At 45.2% G+C, this 15,108-nt stretch overlaps 1 protein-coding gene across 3 annotated transcripts in view; it reads left to right on the plus strand.

Moving 5' to 3' along the window:
• Positions 1-15,108, plus strand: part of cux1b (cut-like homeobox 1b) — a 68,127-nt gene that overhangs the window by 39,287 nt on the left and 13,732 nt on the right. Inside the window, exons 9-21 of one of the 3 annotated variants that reach the window (XM_050074107.1) lie at positions 3,547-3,595; positions 6,035-6,139; positions 7,186-7,374; positions 7,650-7,708; positions 8,058-8,100; positions 8,723-8,819; positions 10,138-10,941; positions 11,679-11,762; positions 12,287-12,388; positions 12,512-13,062; positions 13,174-13,315; positions 13,985-14,272; positions 14,440-14,628. In XM_050074107.1, the coding sequence (XP_049930064.1) occupies positions 3,547-3,595; positions 6,035-6,139; positions 7,186-7,374; positions 7,650-7,708; positions 8,058-8,100; positions 8,723-8,819; positions 10,138-10,941; positions 11,679-11,762; positions 12,287-12,388; positions 12,512-13,062; positions 13,174-13,315; positions 13,985-14,272; positions 14,440-14,628 (2,702 nt within the window). The remainder of the gene's footprint in view (positions 1-3,546; positions 3,596-6,034; positions 6,140-7,185; positions 7,375-7,649; positions 7,709-8,057; positions 8,101-8,722; positions 8,820-10,137; positions 10,942-11,678; positions 11,763-12,286; positions 12,389-12,511; positions 13,063-13,173; positions 13,316-13,984; positions 14,273-14,439; positions 14,629-15,108) is intronic. The other 2 variants (XM_050074114.1, XM_050074123.1) reach the window with 2 other exon arrangements.

Consider the following 15,108-nt stretch of genomic DNA (forward strand, 5'->3'; position numbering starts at 1 on the left):
ACACACACACACACACACTCACTCACTCGTGAGCCCGAGGCAGTCAGGGTCCTTGACTATGTGGCGTGCTGTGATCTGAAATTTTAATGCAACGCTTTAAAGCACACACAAACCCTCTCTAACCCTGCACCCTCCCAGTCCTTGGAGTCCTTCCCCCGTTTACTGCTTGGCTGAGCAAATCGCCAGTGTTTGGCTGAACACAACTTTTAACCCTTTGACTGCATATATTTTGGCCCTGCAAAACACAAACGCCATACATATCATGCACTTTTTTCCACACAAACACACACACACATACACACACTTGCTCTAAACTTTCCACTAAGGAGGACATTGCGTGACAAATCCCCCATCCTCTTGCTGCATTCGGGTAATCTGCCTTTTAAAATACACACTAACACACACACACACACACACACACACACACACTGACGTACACACACTCCCTGAGAATTTGGTCGATGTTGCAGTGCCCGGAGTGTGTGAGCTTCAGCGGGAGGCGGGCCTGCAGATGTAGCGTAGCCCCCTCTCTGTGTTGGCGCTGTGAGGGTCTGGCTGGCCGCGTTTTACCCGTTTAGTCCCTGTTAAAGATTAATGATATATTGATCCCCAGCCCCACAGGATGCTGTGTGTGTATGTGTGTGTGCACGCTCCTCTGTATTTCTGTGTGTGGCTTTATCTGTGTATAAAGGCTTGATACCATTTTGGGAAAACCATTTAATTGCTGATAATTAGGAAAGAAAAGCCTATTGACTGTTCCCTGTGTCCATCTCCAGCGCACACAAACACAAAATGGCGCACAACATTACACACACATAGACACACTCTCACAGCTAGCTTCTTTTTAAGCCTCCTTGAAATCCCCAAGGTAACACGCTGTGAAAACGCAATGTGGAGAAAGCCAAGGAAAGAAAAGGAATGGAGTGATGAAAGCTAGAGGGCAAAAAGCAAGTCAGGGGCTGGAGGCTACAGTGAGGAAGAGGGGATAAGAGTGTGATAGAGGAGGGAAATGAAAATCTAAATCAGGGGAATATCCTGCTGGCACCGAGGACAGAGGCCGAGGAAGAGAGGGCGAAAGATGAGAGAGGGGAGGTGGAAGGGGAGAAAAAAAAGATGAAAGGAGAAAAAGTGGAGGGCAATGGGAAGGGAAAGGGTTGAGGGGAAAAGGATAGAGGCAGGCAGAGGGTGGAAAAGAAAAGGAGCGGTTGAGTGAGGAGCAAGAGAGAGAAGATGATAAGAGATGAAAAGGCCTGTCTGAGATGCAGGAAGTACAGTAGGGGCTTAGAGGCTCTGGGCTTGTTTCAGAAGTCCTACAGTACTCACTGATGTCACTGGGTGCACCCATTGGCTTTCATGGTACAAAAGAGTGTGTGTGAGCGTGTGGTGTTTGTGTGCATGGATGCGATTGCCCGTACAGCTGTGCATCTACTCTATGGCTCCTCCCTGTGGCTGCTACACAGAGCTTTGTAGGTGCGTTTTGGTGGCCTAAAATCAGGATTTACCATTACCAAGGACCCTCCCTTTACTGTTCAGTGTTTGATGAATTAATTCCACTGGGTGCATTGGCTGGCTGTGGACAGTTCCTGCCCTGCTCAGCGACTGACTGACTGTATCAGGATATGCAGAAAATCCCTTCCCTGTGATCTGCTTTGGCCCTCAGCCTCTAGCTTTGCCTTTATAATTCCCAAATACAGCCAAATCCAAAGGTTATTTAAGAAGACTTTGTGCATCTGTACTTTGATTAAATGATCACATTTGGAGCAGGAGCGGTGGTGTATTTGGGTTGCATTACTACCCATAAACGCTCTCCATTACAAGCTTTTCTGGCTTGTTGGCTCTCTGACCTCACATTTGTGTGTGTGCGGGAGCGCGGACGAGCGCGCACGTGGGTCCTGCACACTATAGCTTAAGACAGGATAAAAGCTGGTGAGGTAGTGTACTATTATGTTGCTTAAATGCATACTAGATCCTTTTAACTGTTAGGGAAAGAATAAAAGCGGAGAGTGAAAAGCTCTCCCACCCACATCTGATTCTTTTTGCTGCATCGCCTGTGGCACAATGTTGACCTAATATCAACTGTGTCTGTTTTGTTAAACACATTCAAATCAGTAGTACTCAAGCCTATGGGACATAACACTGATTCTCATACTGTGACACACAAATACAAAAGCTGCGTGGGTTATTGGGTTCACTATCAAAAGATTTCAGCGAAATCAAAAGGTCTTAATGGACGCAGCAGTGCACATATGCGCTCACGTCTTTGCACTCAGTGCCGCCCATGTATTCTTATCAGCAAGTAATGTCTTAAACATCACGCATACACACTGCGTCTTTGCACTGCATTCAACACCAACTGAGGAGTGTTGTGAGGATTTGCATGCATTTGTTTATTGTGACACCCTCATTTGGTGAATTGTTTTCAAAATGTACCTTGGGGCTCGCTCAGAAACACGCTGTGACAACTAATTAACAGTGAAGGTGATCATTTTTTTCAAGTCAGTTTTTAGACATGCTGTATAGTAGAGCTGCAACTAATGATTATTTTCATTGTGGATTAATCCGCTGATTCATTTCTCGATTAATCGATTAGTTGTTTGGTTTTTAAAATGGTGAAGAATGTTGATCAGTGTTTCCAAAAGGCCAAGATGATGTCTTTAAATGTCTTGCTTTGTCCTCAACCCAAATATAATCAGTTTAATGTCACAGAGGGATAAAGAAACCAGAAAATATTCACATTTAAGAAGCTGGAAAAAATTACTCAAACTGATTATCAATCATCAGATTAGTTGGCGATTCATTTAATAGTTGACAGCTGATTGATTAATCGTTGCAGCTCTAGTGTATAACCTATCATTTCTGCATGTCTTACAAAAATTAACGTTCATTGTGTTTCTGTGTTTGGCGTTGTTTTGTCCTCAAAGTTTCTTCCACATCTCTGTCATTGTTTGCCGCTAAGTGACAGGTATCTCACGAACGAGGGTCGTTAAAATATTTTCCAAAGTCCAAAAAGATATGGTATTATGGGGATGCGTTCTTGCTGTCTGACCTCTAGCAAGTGAGAGGTGAACCATGGCCCCCATCCAGACCATTAGTCAGACACAATCACACAGCTTCATAGCAGATTAGTCTGCTGTATTAGGACTTAGAGCTCTATTAATGTAATCCCTCTGTTTTAGTGTGGCCTGGGTTTAGGGGCTTACATGTGCACACCCACACACAGACACACACACATACACACACACTTAAATACATGTATGCATGCACACATTCAAGCTGTTTGGGTTATGGAGTTCACAATCAATGGATTAAGGTGAAATTTAGACAGTAGCTTAATGGGCACGGCACCGGCATTCTCTAAATGTGTTTTCTCTGAACAGTCGCGCACACACACACACACTCACATGTGATGTGTGCATGGTGTACTTTTCTTCCTGGGATTCATCTATCCATTTATCCATTCCTTGTTTTTATTTGTGTGCTGCATTTCAGTCAGTCTCTTAAAAGCACTGTCACATCCTCTGTAGTAACAGTAAATGTCTTTCTCAGGGCCGATGAGATTGAGATGGTGATGACAGACCTGGAAAGAGCCAATCAGGTAATCCGCTCGACATCATAACCAAACATTTTTACACGGCATCGTCCGTCACACCAGGCTCAGCAAGTTTTATTACTGAAATACAGATTGTTAAAAATGTTGCATAGAAAAAAAGTGTTTCAATACTGATGTTAGTACATTTTATTTTACAGGATCTAGTCTTGTAAATTTCTGTATATTCCTTCCTGTCAACAAATGTCATGAAAAGGTCAAGACCGACAATAATTTATTCTACTTACAAGTATCGTCTGTGTTTACAAAGCCAGATACAGCTTATTCCTCTGTGCCATAAAGCTCTGTCATCCTTCACAAACTATTAAAAACACATCAATGAGCCACGGAGTTGCTTTGAGTGACATGTTCCTTCATTATGTTAAACATGGGAACTGTGGTTTATTTTGAGTCGATCCCACATACATCATCTTGCTGTTGTAAATATTCATTAGAGCACCAAATATGTACTAATCTGCGGCTGAAAATAGCCCCCAACAAATGCAGTATTTACTTCTGTTTGAGTAACATTTGCTAAAAAAACAACAACACAGTGCTCAGCTGTTTTAGGAAAGTATTTAGCTTTTTTCTAAAAATGTTTTCTTTTCTTGACCCTGTTTGAAGAGAGATGCTAGGAAAGTGTGAAGTGCTCCAAGAGTGAGTCCTAAACTCGGAAACAAGTTAGCATTATAGCACTTTTAGCTCCCTCGACTTGTAGTCAATTGGTTTTTGAATGGGTTTTTGGTTAGGTGCCTGAAATAAGGTCTGTTGTTCACACAAGCTTAAGAGATTTTCACATCTGAAGTCTTTACATGTCTTTAAAAAAAAGACTAACAAGTGGCTAAATAAGGCTGCAGAACGTCATCATGCCGAACACGCTTTGCAGCCTTGTGTAGGTGGCGACAGGAAGTCATGCGACCATAGTGTTGTTCATTAATAGCCCAGCGTTAGCTTTCTACTTATGGGCATTGCGTTTACCCTTCAAAAATCATAAAAATAGAATAAATTCATTTCCTAATGTTATCTTGCTGAACAAAACAAAAAACTTTTGTTTGCAACAGAGCTTATTTTTCGCAGTTATCCAAAACCCACTGGAAAAATTACATTGGCTCTTTGTCGAGGGAAACAAGTTCCATGTCAGCCAACCAAAAAAAATGTCACCCCTGCAGCACTGTATTGAGTAATGGATGAACACGCTGTTTGTTTTTTCCTGAGATTTCTCTACACAACCAAAAACATTAAACACCACCAGCCTTATTCTTTTAAAATAAAAACATTCTTATCCGCTCCGAATCCATGAAATGTGGCTTACATTAACAAATAATGACTTGCTTATCACTGTGAGGGCTGCTGTTTGTTTTACATGTTTATTACACACCTACTAAACCCATCCAGCTGAAATAAGCCCCCCAGCGCGCCCTCTGCCCTTGTGTTGTAAATATTCCTGTGGTATCTGTTAATGTCATTGTTGTTAACTTTCATTATTAGCCCAAGAGTATGATTTGTGGCTAAAGGGGTAGCATAGGCATGTAATGTTAATATTAGCCTAAAGGTTAGAGCTCCAACTATAATGCCACACACAAACACACACACACACACTATTCACACTTCTGATTTGAGGTTTACAGAGGATGACAGCATGGCCTCCAGCTCAGTCACAGACTTTTTATACGCGTTTATAAGGAGAAAATGGAAAACAGGATTTTTCTCTTGCGACTCGCAGTCCAACTCCCACCCAGTCAATAACAGCTCTCAATATGGTTGCAATTAGGAACACTGTGGAATCGGCTCCCTGTAACTCCTAATGATGGCAAGTTGGCCAGTGTTGCAGATGATTCCCAACTGGAGCATGGCAGTTTGGCCATAAATACAAGGCAGCGGGTATCATCTCAGTTCTCTGCACTAATTTAATATTTTCAATTAAGGGAAAATCCACCGTCTGCCATCATCCCACACTTTGCGTTCTCCTTGCCCTCCTCCACTCTGAAGTATATGTTTGTGTCTGCTGGAAGGGGGTGGACTTCCTCTACTTGTCGGCTGGTAGAAAAAGAGGGTGTTATGTGAAAACTTAATGTCTTCGCTCACATCGCCTTTCTGGAATGGCCAACGCTTGTGCAGTGTTGTAAATCCAGCCGTATACTTTGCATAAAAATTCTTGAGCTGAAGAAAGATGTTGAGATAATTATTGGTTACGGTTCATCACCAACAACATCATCCTCCAAAGACCATTAAGTTGCTGCCACAAGCCAGATTGTGCGTTGATTAAGGGGCACTTTTAACAGGAGGAGCTTTTGCTTTATTGAGACCACTTGAGGAAATGTGTGCTCCACAAAAATAAAAAGAACGTAAAACAGTAGCACTGAATTGACCGTTGGATTGATCATGTTTGACAGTGTAAGAATCTACACGTGTTGGTTTGTCTTTAACTTTTCTCTCTTTTCCTTCCAGCGAGCAGAAGCAGCTCAGAGAGAGACCGAGTCGCTCCGGGAGCAGCTGGCCTCGAGTAACCAATCCCAGCAGCTTGGCAGCCCGGCCAAGGCCGACCCCGACACGGTAACACGTTTCACTGCTTCACTGATTTACTGCAGGGTGGACAGAGAGGTATTGATAGGCTAAAGATCAGCTTGGCCTTTTGATGCCAGAGGTGATCGGCTGATTACAGATTCAATTTATTGATTACTGTCGTCATTGATTTTAAAGGTCAGGCATTGAAGTCACCAAAGATGCATTGATTTGTTGACAGATGGATTGATTTCCAAGGAAAGGTTGCCACGGTGGCACTAGTTGATTGGTGCATTGATTAACTGATTTATTGATCATGGTGACTGCCACACCAAAGTATTTGATTCATTGATCAGTCAGTGATGGGTGGTTGTCATTTGTTGATTGATTACCTCTGTTTATTCATCTAAAAGAGGAGGCCTTTTATTGATCAGCCTCTTTCTGATTCCTGTATTGATTAAAGCTGCCTTTCCACCAAATGCTTTAGGTACATCAGACCAGTACGCAACCCATATGGACATCTACCTAAACCCTAGATTTGCTTATTGTTTCCACTGCAGACAGTACTTATGAATCTAGGTTGTTATCAGATAGCAATAGCCGTGTCACTGCTCCACTGTATGTTATCTTGATTGGCAACACAGAGGAACATCTGCATTTCGTTGATCGTTCACAGGATGGGGTTACATGCTGACATTTTAAGACTGAAAAAGAACAGGCTGGAGTGTTTACTGTCTCTGTTGCAGACGATGGGGTATTTAAGAATAAATCATTTGTGCGTTGAGTCCTTCAGAACAAGGATGACCATTCTCTCTTGACCAATCAGCGGACTGCAGTCGTTCTAGTTCATCCTTTCTAGGAACCTCAGCAGACGGTTGATGAAAATCCGGGACGGGATGAAACTGTTAAAAACAATGGCACCATTCACTTTTGACAATGGAAATGCAAAAATAACCGCTCTAATGTCTGAACTGAAGCAGACTGCTTGGTGGAAACGAGGTTTAATTGATTTTATCTGAAGGTGGGTGGTTTTATGAATACTTGTATAGGTTTTATTTTGCCCATTAGATTAAACTGCCGTCCTATTTAACCTTTAGGAACAGCAGACGGAGGTGGCATCCCACTCAAGTCTGGAGGCGGAGCTCAGGGCCAAAGAAAGGGAGACCGCCCAGCTGGTGGAGGACGTCCAGAGACTGCAGGCCAGCCTGACCAAACTCCGAGAGACCACCAGCTCCCAGATCACACAACTGGAGCAGCAGCTCAGCAGCAAGACTGCCACTCTCAAGGTACCAGCAGAACACACGGCTGTAGAGTGTTGTTTTTCATTAGACTTAAGTTATTTTCAACAATTTTAGCGATTAATTTCTCTTAAGACTATTTCTGTATTCTTGTCTTTTTTTTCCTCCTTTGTTGTGTATTCAGATCACACCTGTAACTGTATTCACACACTCACACTCTCTGTTCTGTTATCACTGGAATAAATACTTGACATGTAAAGATCCAAGGATTGCTTTTATTATTTAATTCATTTTCACGTCATTTAATCTCTCTTTATCTACAGGAACTGGAGGAGAAACTGCAGAAGCAAGCTGACTATGAGGAGGTGAAGAAGGAGTTGAGGTGAGGAGCACACACAGAGGAGTGTGACTGTGCGTGCGTGCGTGCGTGCGTGCGTGCGTGCGTGCGTGTGTGTCCAGAACAGATCTATTTATTGCATGCGTTTGATGTCTGTGACAATGTTAAACAAGATGCGTGTCATCATTTAAGATGTGTAACTCAATTGAGTGCCCTTATGAAGGTGAAGCTTGTATGTCTGTAGCTTTATATTGTCACTCTGCCCCTCCACCCTTTCTTTGTCCTTAAAGAGACAGAAATAGAAAAGCCAGCATGCTACACTGTAGATGTGTGTGTGTCTTTGTAGGGGGTTGATATGATTTTTTTTTCTCTTTCTCTCTCTCTCTCTCTCCAGTATCCTCAAATCTATGGAGTTTGGAACATCTGACTCTGTGCAGGTAAAAGTGACAGTTACAGTCTATCTACACATAATAGGCATTTTCACACTAAAGAGTGACAGGGACTCCCTAAGAACTACATACCTTCAAGGGCTTTTCCCTGTTTGCATTTGCGGCACCAAAGGAAACGCTGAAGTGACGTACTGTAGGCCGAGCACAGTGGTTTGTACAGCAGCATCACTTTAGCTTTGAAGAGTCAAAATTGTGTCACATTTCCACTGTTTTTTATTGTCTGTTGTATACAGGAGTTATGGCTTTTAAAAATGGCGGTTGCCGGTGCTACATTGGCTTTGTTGTACCAGTGAACATACACTTACATCTGGACCAATCGCTGTACGCTTAGTCACTCATGGTTCCGCTTATGCAAGGAGAGTACCTACTCTGAAATAGGAGCTAAAAAAGTCCCTCAAAATGGTGTTTTGGAAATTACCTGCGATTGTTCCTAGTTCTTGCAGCGCTGAAACAACAAAAAGAGGAATTCTTAAAACTATGAAAAACGTCTTATGTTGCAGTACTAGTAATTAAGTTAATGATAAAATTGTACATTTGAAGGTAGAGGCTGGAGCCTGATTCATTTGAAAAGTCTCATTTTAATTTGCGTTCCCCCTATCCCCTCCATCAGGACTCATCCAAACCTCTGGAGGTGCTGCTGCTGGAGAGGAACCGTAGTCTTCAATCTGAGAGCGCCGCTCTGCGCATTGCCAACACTGAGCTCAGCGGTAAGTCCGTCCAAATGTAAGGTTATAGTACAGGCTGGGTTCATCAACACTGGCCAGGCTGTCTTCGCGAAAATGAAAAAATGCCGGCAGAAGTGGAGTCCAGTATTCACTGGAGGTTAGACGAGGGTTGAGCTGCAGGTAAGGCTTTGAAGAGTTTGCATCAGGTTAGTGCATACATACTGCATGTGTGCCTATAGATTCTTTTTCTCTGAGAATACTTAACCATTCATTGATGTTTTGGGAATGATTTGCAATATTGAGTCCATGATATGCAAAAGAAATGCAAAACAATATATCATGGTACAGAAATGTTTCTTTAGTCCCACACATGACGAGGAAGGAAATGCATATTTGTTGTCTTTGAATACCACAGCAGGAGGTCAACCTGAACGGTAACAAAGTTGCAGTACACAAAAAAATGAGGACACCATACTCCTGCCCCTACGTCAAGACTCTTGCCCCCTGCAACAGTGTTTATGGGTTTGAAATGTCATGGCTTTAGGCTTGAATAGTTGAATAGCTTTGAATTGATTAACATTCACAGTAAGGGGAGCTTACTGTCTTACTCAATCATGTTATGGTCTCAATGGTTATGCATTAGAATAATATTTCTCCTAGCGCTTCCATCAAGATGGATCCTAGTAGTTACACGACTGAGGAAATATAGTTTACATCTGTTTGTTTTTGTGAATGTATAAATGTAATCAGTCTAACAATTCAGGAAGGAAGTGAAATAAGGGCCTTTACGCAGCAGAGCTGTACAGTCTCCGCTTTTGTGACATGCATCTGTTTTCTGTTCAGCCATAAAATGTTTTTCAGTTCAGTTTTATTGCTCCTTTTTTCCTGGATGTATTCTTATATGAACTAAAGACTATGATACTGCATCTACAATGGAATAATTCAGTGTTTAGGAGCACGCTGCAGCAGCATGGAAGAAGACTCACATGGTGTATTGGCTATCTAAGGACATCATTTTGCCCTGTCCAGTTACTTCCACTTTGCCTGCGAAAGAGAGAGGGACAGAGAGGGAGCCTGAGCCCTGGGCCAAGCTAATCTGCCTAAGTGGCACAGTGTCAATTGTTTTGTTTGTCCTTTTTTTTCTTCCAGGCTGTGGCTTACAAGAAAGGTTGAAATCACAAATGCATGGGCACTTTGTCTGGGGGGGTTGGCAAAAAAGGAAAACAAAGTTCACTAATTTGGAAAAGACTTGATTAAGATAACTTTCAACTTTTGTTTTTTTTTTTTTTCTCTCTCTTTTTTGGAACCCCTTTTTTGTTGACTCCCCCATAATGCATGGTGTGTTTGACCTTTCTTGTAGGGTCAGCCGGGCGAAAAGGGACAGAAGAGCCCACACCGAAGGAGGAGACCATACCCAGCGACCCCTCTTCCTCGCCCCCTCCTCCCCCTCCCTCTGTTCCTTCCTCCTCCCAGCTCCCCCTGTCTCGCACTCATACGGACCCCCTCAACACTGCCACCACCACCACCAGCAGTGGCGAAACGCACCCTTTCACTCCTACGGGCATTGGACAGGACTTCTACTCCCCCGTGTTCCCTCTGGTGGGTGGTAAGATGGCTTTGAACTCCCTGATCCAGCGGCAGCTGCTCCAGACCTTCTACTCCAAAGCCTTGCAGGAGTCGTCTGGAATCCCCAGTGGGGCTCTGCTGTTCACCCCCTTCACTCCAACCCTCAGCTCCATCCCTACCTCCACCCCTGGCTCCGGGTCAGCTGCCATCCCTCTGGCAGCCAGCAGCCCGCAGCCGCCTCCAGCCAGCCCAGACATGGCTCCTGTTAACGGGAGCAGCACCGCTGGCAGCGCCCCATCCCCGTCACCCAGCCACTCTGACGCCACCACGGGAAGTATATTGGACGGGGAGGACATGGACACGGCAGAGATTGCCCGACAGGTGAAAGAGCAGCTGATCAAGCACAACATCGGCCAGCGGGTGTTTGGCCACTACGTGTTGGGACTGTCCCAGGGTTCGGTCAGCGAGATCCTGGCCAGACCAAAGCCGTGGAACAAGCTAACCATCAGGGGGAAGGAGCCCTTCCACAAGATGAGGCAGTTCCTCGCTGATGAGCAGAACATCCTCGCACTGCGCAGTATCCAGGGACGGCAGAGAGGTGAGTCTGTGTGTCTTTTATGTGTCTATGTGCGTATGTGAGTGTGCGTGTGTGTGTGTGTGTGTGTGTGTGTGTCTTGCATGTGTACAGCCCTGCACAGAGCCATTGATTAGCTTGTCAATATGGACTAGCTTTTTATTTTTCTTTCTCTTTCCTAACTCCCATCCTGTGCCACACCTGTGTGTTTTGAGTGAGTTCCTAGTCACGCACTGATCCCAAGAGCCTCTCCTAGCTATCGTGGTCAATACAGAAACCTTTCACACATCAATAGTATTGATCGGTGTGAACTAGGAGGAAGGCAGGGGTACTGTTAACTACGGGTAGATTCGATTAGCCTGGGCCTGCTTTTGTTAACGCATCAGGACATCTCTGATTGAAGGTGGTCTCAGTGGTACACAAAAATATAACCACCCTTGTCCTAGAGTAGTCTGTGTTAAAAATAAGGCTGTAGTTTGTACGCCTCTTTTTAATACTTCCTATTAAATAATTTATCCCTCGATACTCTGTCTTTGCAGTAGTTTAATATTCCTGTTAGAGGATAGAGGTTTGATTCCTACTGGGGCCACAGATGGTTAAGATCAATGCATTTATGGCACTATAATGTGCACTGGATGGAAGTATCCACACATTCCATATATTTGCAGAACATTATAGGGCACCATGTAGTCTAGCTGTAAAAGGAAGGGAAAAAACACACAAGTGCTGTAACATAGTGTGTGGTATATTGTTTTTAACAGAGGGCTCAGGCCAGCCCCAGCTTAGCCGAGTGTTTCAGGATGTTCCGAAGCGGAGAGCCCTCTCCAATACAGCTTCACACACAGGTCTGTCCCCTTCACACACAGAGATTCTAGCACGTTCTGTCTGTGTGGCATGTTTGTGTTGGGGTGAACTGTATCTACAGTGTGTGTGTGTGTGTGTGTGTGCGCGTCTGTGTGTGTGTGAGTTGGCGTTTATTAACTTGCGGGCAGGCATACAGATATACATGTGCCTTGAAGGTAACCGCACAGTTCCAGAGACTTGCGTCAAAGGAGAAGCCAGCATGTGTATTTAGGGATTTTATTGGTAGTTGTTATTCTGTGGGGAGCATTTACTGTATGAACCCTGTAGCACGTGTGCATGTGTGAGCTCCAAAGGGACCAGAGAAATTATGACAATCCCTCCAGTGTAGTTTCCTCGTAGCTCAGTGGTGGGAATGTTGTTCTTTGTGCTGTGCTATGGTGTATTTATTTGATGTCGTTATAGGCTACAGTATTGTTCTCTTCATCTGCTCTGTAGTTGCTTATCTCTGCTTCTTAATCTGACAAGATCTCTCATCTCCTCCTTTTCCCTCTTCCTCTCTTTCCAGGTAACATTACTGCCCGCGTCCGCACCCCAGAGGCTGGTTCAGATGAGGCTATCAAGTCCATTCTGGAGCAGGCCAAAAGAGAGCTGCAGGTGCAGAAAGCTGGTGAGTCGTAGTTTTTTTTTCTCTCATCTCTAGCGGACACGCAGCGTTGAAGATGATGCATTGTGGCTGTGAGTGTTTGTCGGTGTGTCTCATGGCTGCCCCTTTTTTCTCCTCCCACAACAGACTTGTCCCATGCTCAACCCTCATATGCAGGACTGAAAGGAGGGGGTGGAGGCGGGGTGGGAGGCGGCGGGGGCAGCGGATCAGATGAGGCTATCCGCTCCATCCTAGAGCAAGCTCGCAGAGAGATGGAGGCCCAACAGTCTGCACTGGAGCCCATCCTCAAAGCCTCATCTTCGTCTTCCTCCTCAGCATCACTATCTCAGAGGGACCTTCTGAGCTCCTCGCTTACCGCTCCCCTCCCCCCTTACAACCCCCTGGCACTCTCCCTCAAAAAGCCTCACAGCTCCCACCTGTCCTCCCCCTCATCCCCGTCTCCCATCCTGGACTTCAGCTCCAACGTAAAGAGAGAGGGCAGGGCTTCTTCAGGGATCGACATGTCTCTTGATGGAGCTCTCAGGCTGGGTCGGAGCTCTGAGGGGTCGGCCCGCTCTGGAAGCTCTGGAGTGGGTTACTGGAGAGAGCAGTGGTGGAGCAACATGCATACAGACCCTCGCAGGGCCGTTCTAAGCCAGACAGGAGAGGAGAACCACAACCAGGAGGACTCCAAAGAGGTGAGGGGAGTTTGTGTGTGTGCACATTTTCTGCCCTGCTCTGTTTTTATTACTGTGCTTTTACTCTACAGTGGTTGCATGTCTGAGCCATTCTTCGTCTGTGTGTTTCAGGGAATATTGAGTGACAGTCTGTCTCGACACAAACCGTGGAACAAGTTGAACCAGAGGAGCAGAGAGCCATACCTCCGCATGCAGCCGTGGCTCAATGGAGACCAGGGGCAAAACACACACATCCAGCAAGCTCAGAACCAAGGTAAACAAATCACATGCACACACACACATACACACATACTCACACCAGCACATGTGTATATGCATTCACACAACAAGGCTCTTTGGGCTAGAGCATTACTCTGAAAGCCTGATTAGAGCTAGTGGCTAGTTGTTACTGTCAGTCTGTCACTCATACAATCCACCCCCCCCCCCCCCCCGTTCCACCCTCCCTCCCTTCTCCTCCCACCATCCCCCCATCCTCAGTGCTGTGGCAGTGTCAGCCAGCAAGCTGCTGGTTTGTCATGTCATAGACAAGTTAGTGTTGCAGCGCCAGATGGCAGCTCTGTGTGTGTGTGTGTGTGTGCGCGCATGTGCGTGTCTCTCTTTCTCTCTGGGGGTGTAAACAGCAGCTAATGTACACTGACAGCTCCTCATGACTGCTCTCTTCCAGCCTGCTGAGCTGCACAGCAGTACTACACAGACAGAGACAGGGAGATGAAGGAATAGGAGGAGGAAGCCAAAAAAGCTTCAAACTGAAAACTTAAGCACCTTTGCTGTTTGTTTAACAGGAATTAAATTAGTTGATGTAGTATGACTGAGGTCCCTCCCAAACCCAGCAGGGAGAGGAGATGAAACTCTGTTTTTGTACATGGTAACATGTCTTTTAACCTGCGTGATATTTCTCACCCTGTCTGTTCTCCTCATGCAGAGGGTACTCCCAAGACATCAGCAAGCTGCAGCCCCGCTCCAGAGTCCCCGCTCAGTTCAGCTGAGGAGTCTATCAACGGCCTCACAGGGGATCCACTCGCTTCACAGTCCTCCAGTCTCAAACCTGCGTCTGAGGATCCCTCAGGTGGGGAGTCTCAGCCCGGCACCCCACTGCCTGTTCCTGGTCATTCGGGTCTCAGCATCCAGGAAATGGTTGCAATGTCTCCAGAGCTCGATACTTACGCCATCACCAAGAAGGTTAAGGAGGTGCTGACTGATAATAACCTTGGTAAGAAACATGGGAGGTGCAGTCTGGGTGGTTTAGTTGCTCTTTTTTCTTTCCCCTTCCCTCCCCAATGATGAATTATTCAGCTTTTGAATCAGTTTTCTGAAACGACCGTCACATTTCCCCCCCCCCCCCCCTCTCTCTCTCTCTCTCTCTCTCGCCCTAACCAGGCCAGCGTCTGTTTGGGGAGACTATCCTGGGTCTGACTCAGGGTTCTGTCTCAGACCTGCTGGCCAGGCCCAAACCCTGGCACAAGCTCAGTCTCAAGGGCAGAGAGCCCTTCGTCCGCATGCAGCTCTGGCTCCAGGACCCACACAGTGTGGAGAAACTCATGGACATGAAACGCCTGGAGAAGAAAGGTGTGTAGTAAAAGCTCGATGGCGACACATAAATGCACACTCCATGCCTAATGAACCAAAGACTGTGACAAAAAAACTTTCATGTTATCTGCTTTGGCATGCATTTATTTTATAAATACATTCACACACACACAAAAAAAAACACAAGAAGCAGCAGCCTTTGAATTACACATGCACATCTGCACACACAATATCCTTTGTGCAGGACAGCAGAGCATGTTGTGCAGATCACAGTCATCTTGGTGTGATGTCAGTACCAATCAGGACTGCAGACATCACATACTGTATTAGATGTGACAGCTAGGGGACTGCCGGGGGCCTGCTTACTCACAGTCATCAGCACTCCTCTTCATCATCGTCATCATCATAATAATCACCAGTGTCTATAAGCTCGTATTTTTATCATTTGTTAGCCCATAGCCCTCTCTATTACTCCATCATTCTCTATTCCCTTCTGTTTGCATGATGCCTTTAGGAATC

The sequence above is a fragment of the Epinephelus moara genome, chromosome 2, assembly GCF_006386435.1.
Source record: "Epinephelus moara isolate mb chromosome 2, YSFRI_EMoa_1.0, whole genome shotgun sequence".
Lineage (NCBI taxonomy): Eukaryota > Metazoa > Chordata > Actinopteri > Perciformes > Serranidae > Epinephelus > Epinephelus moara.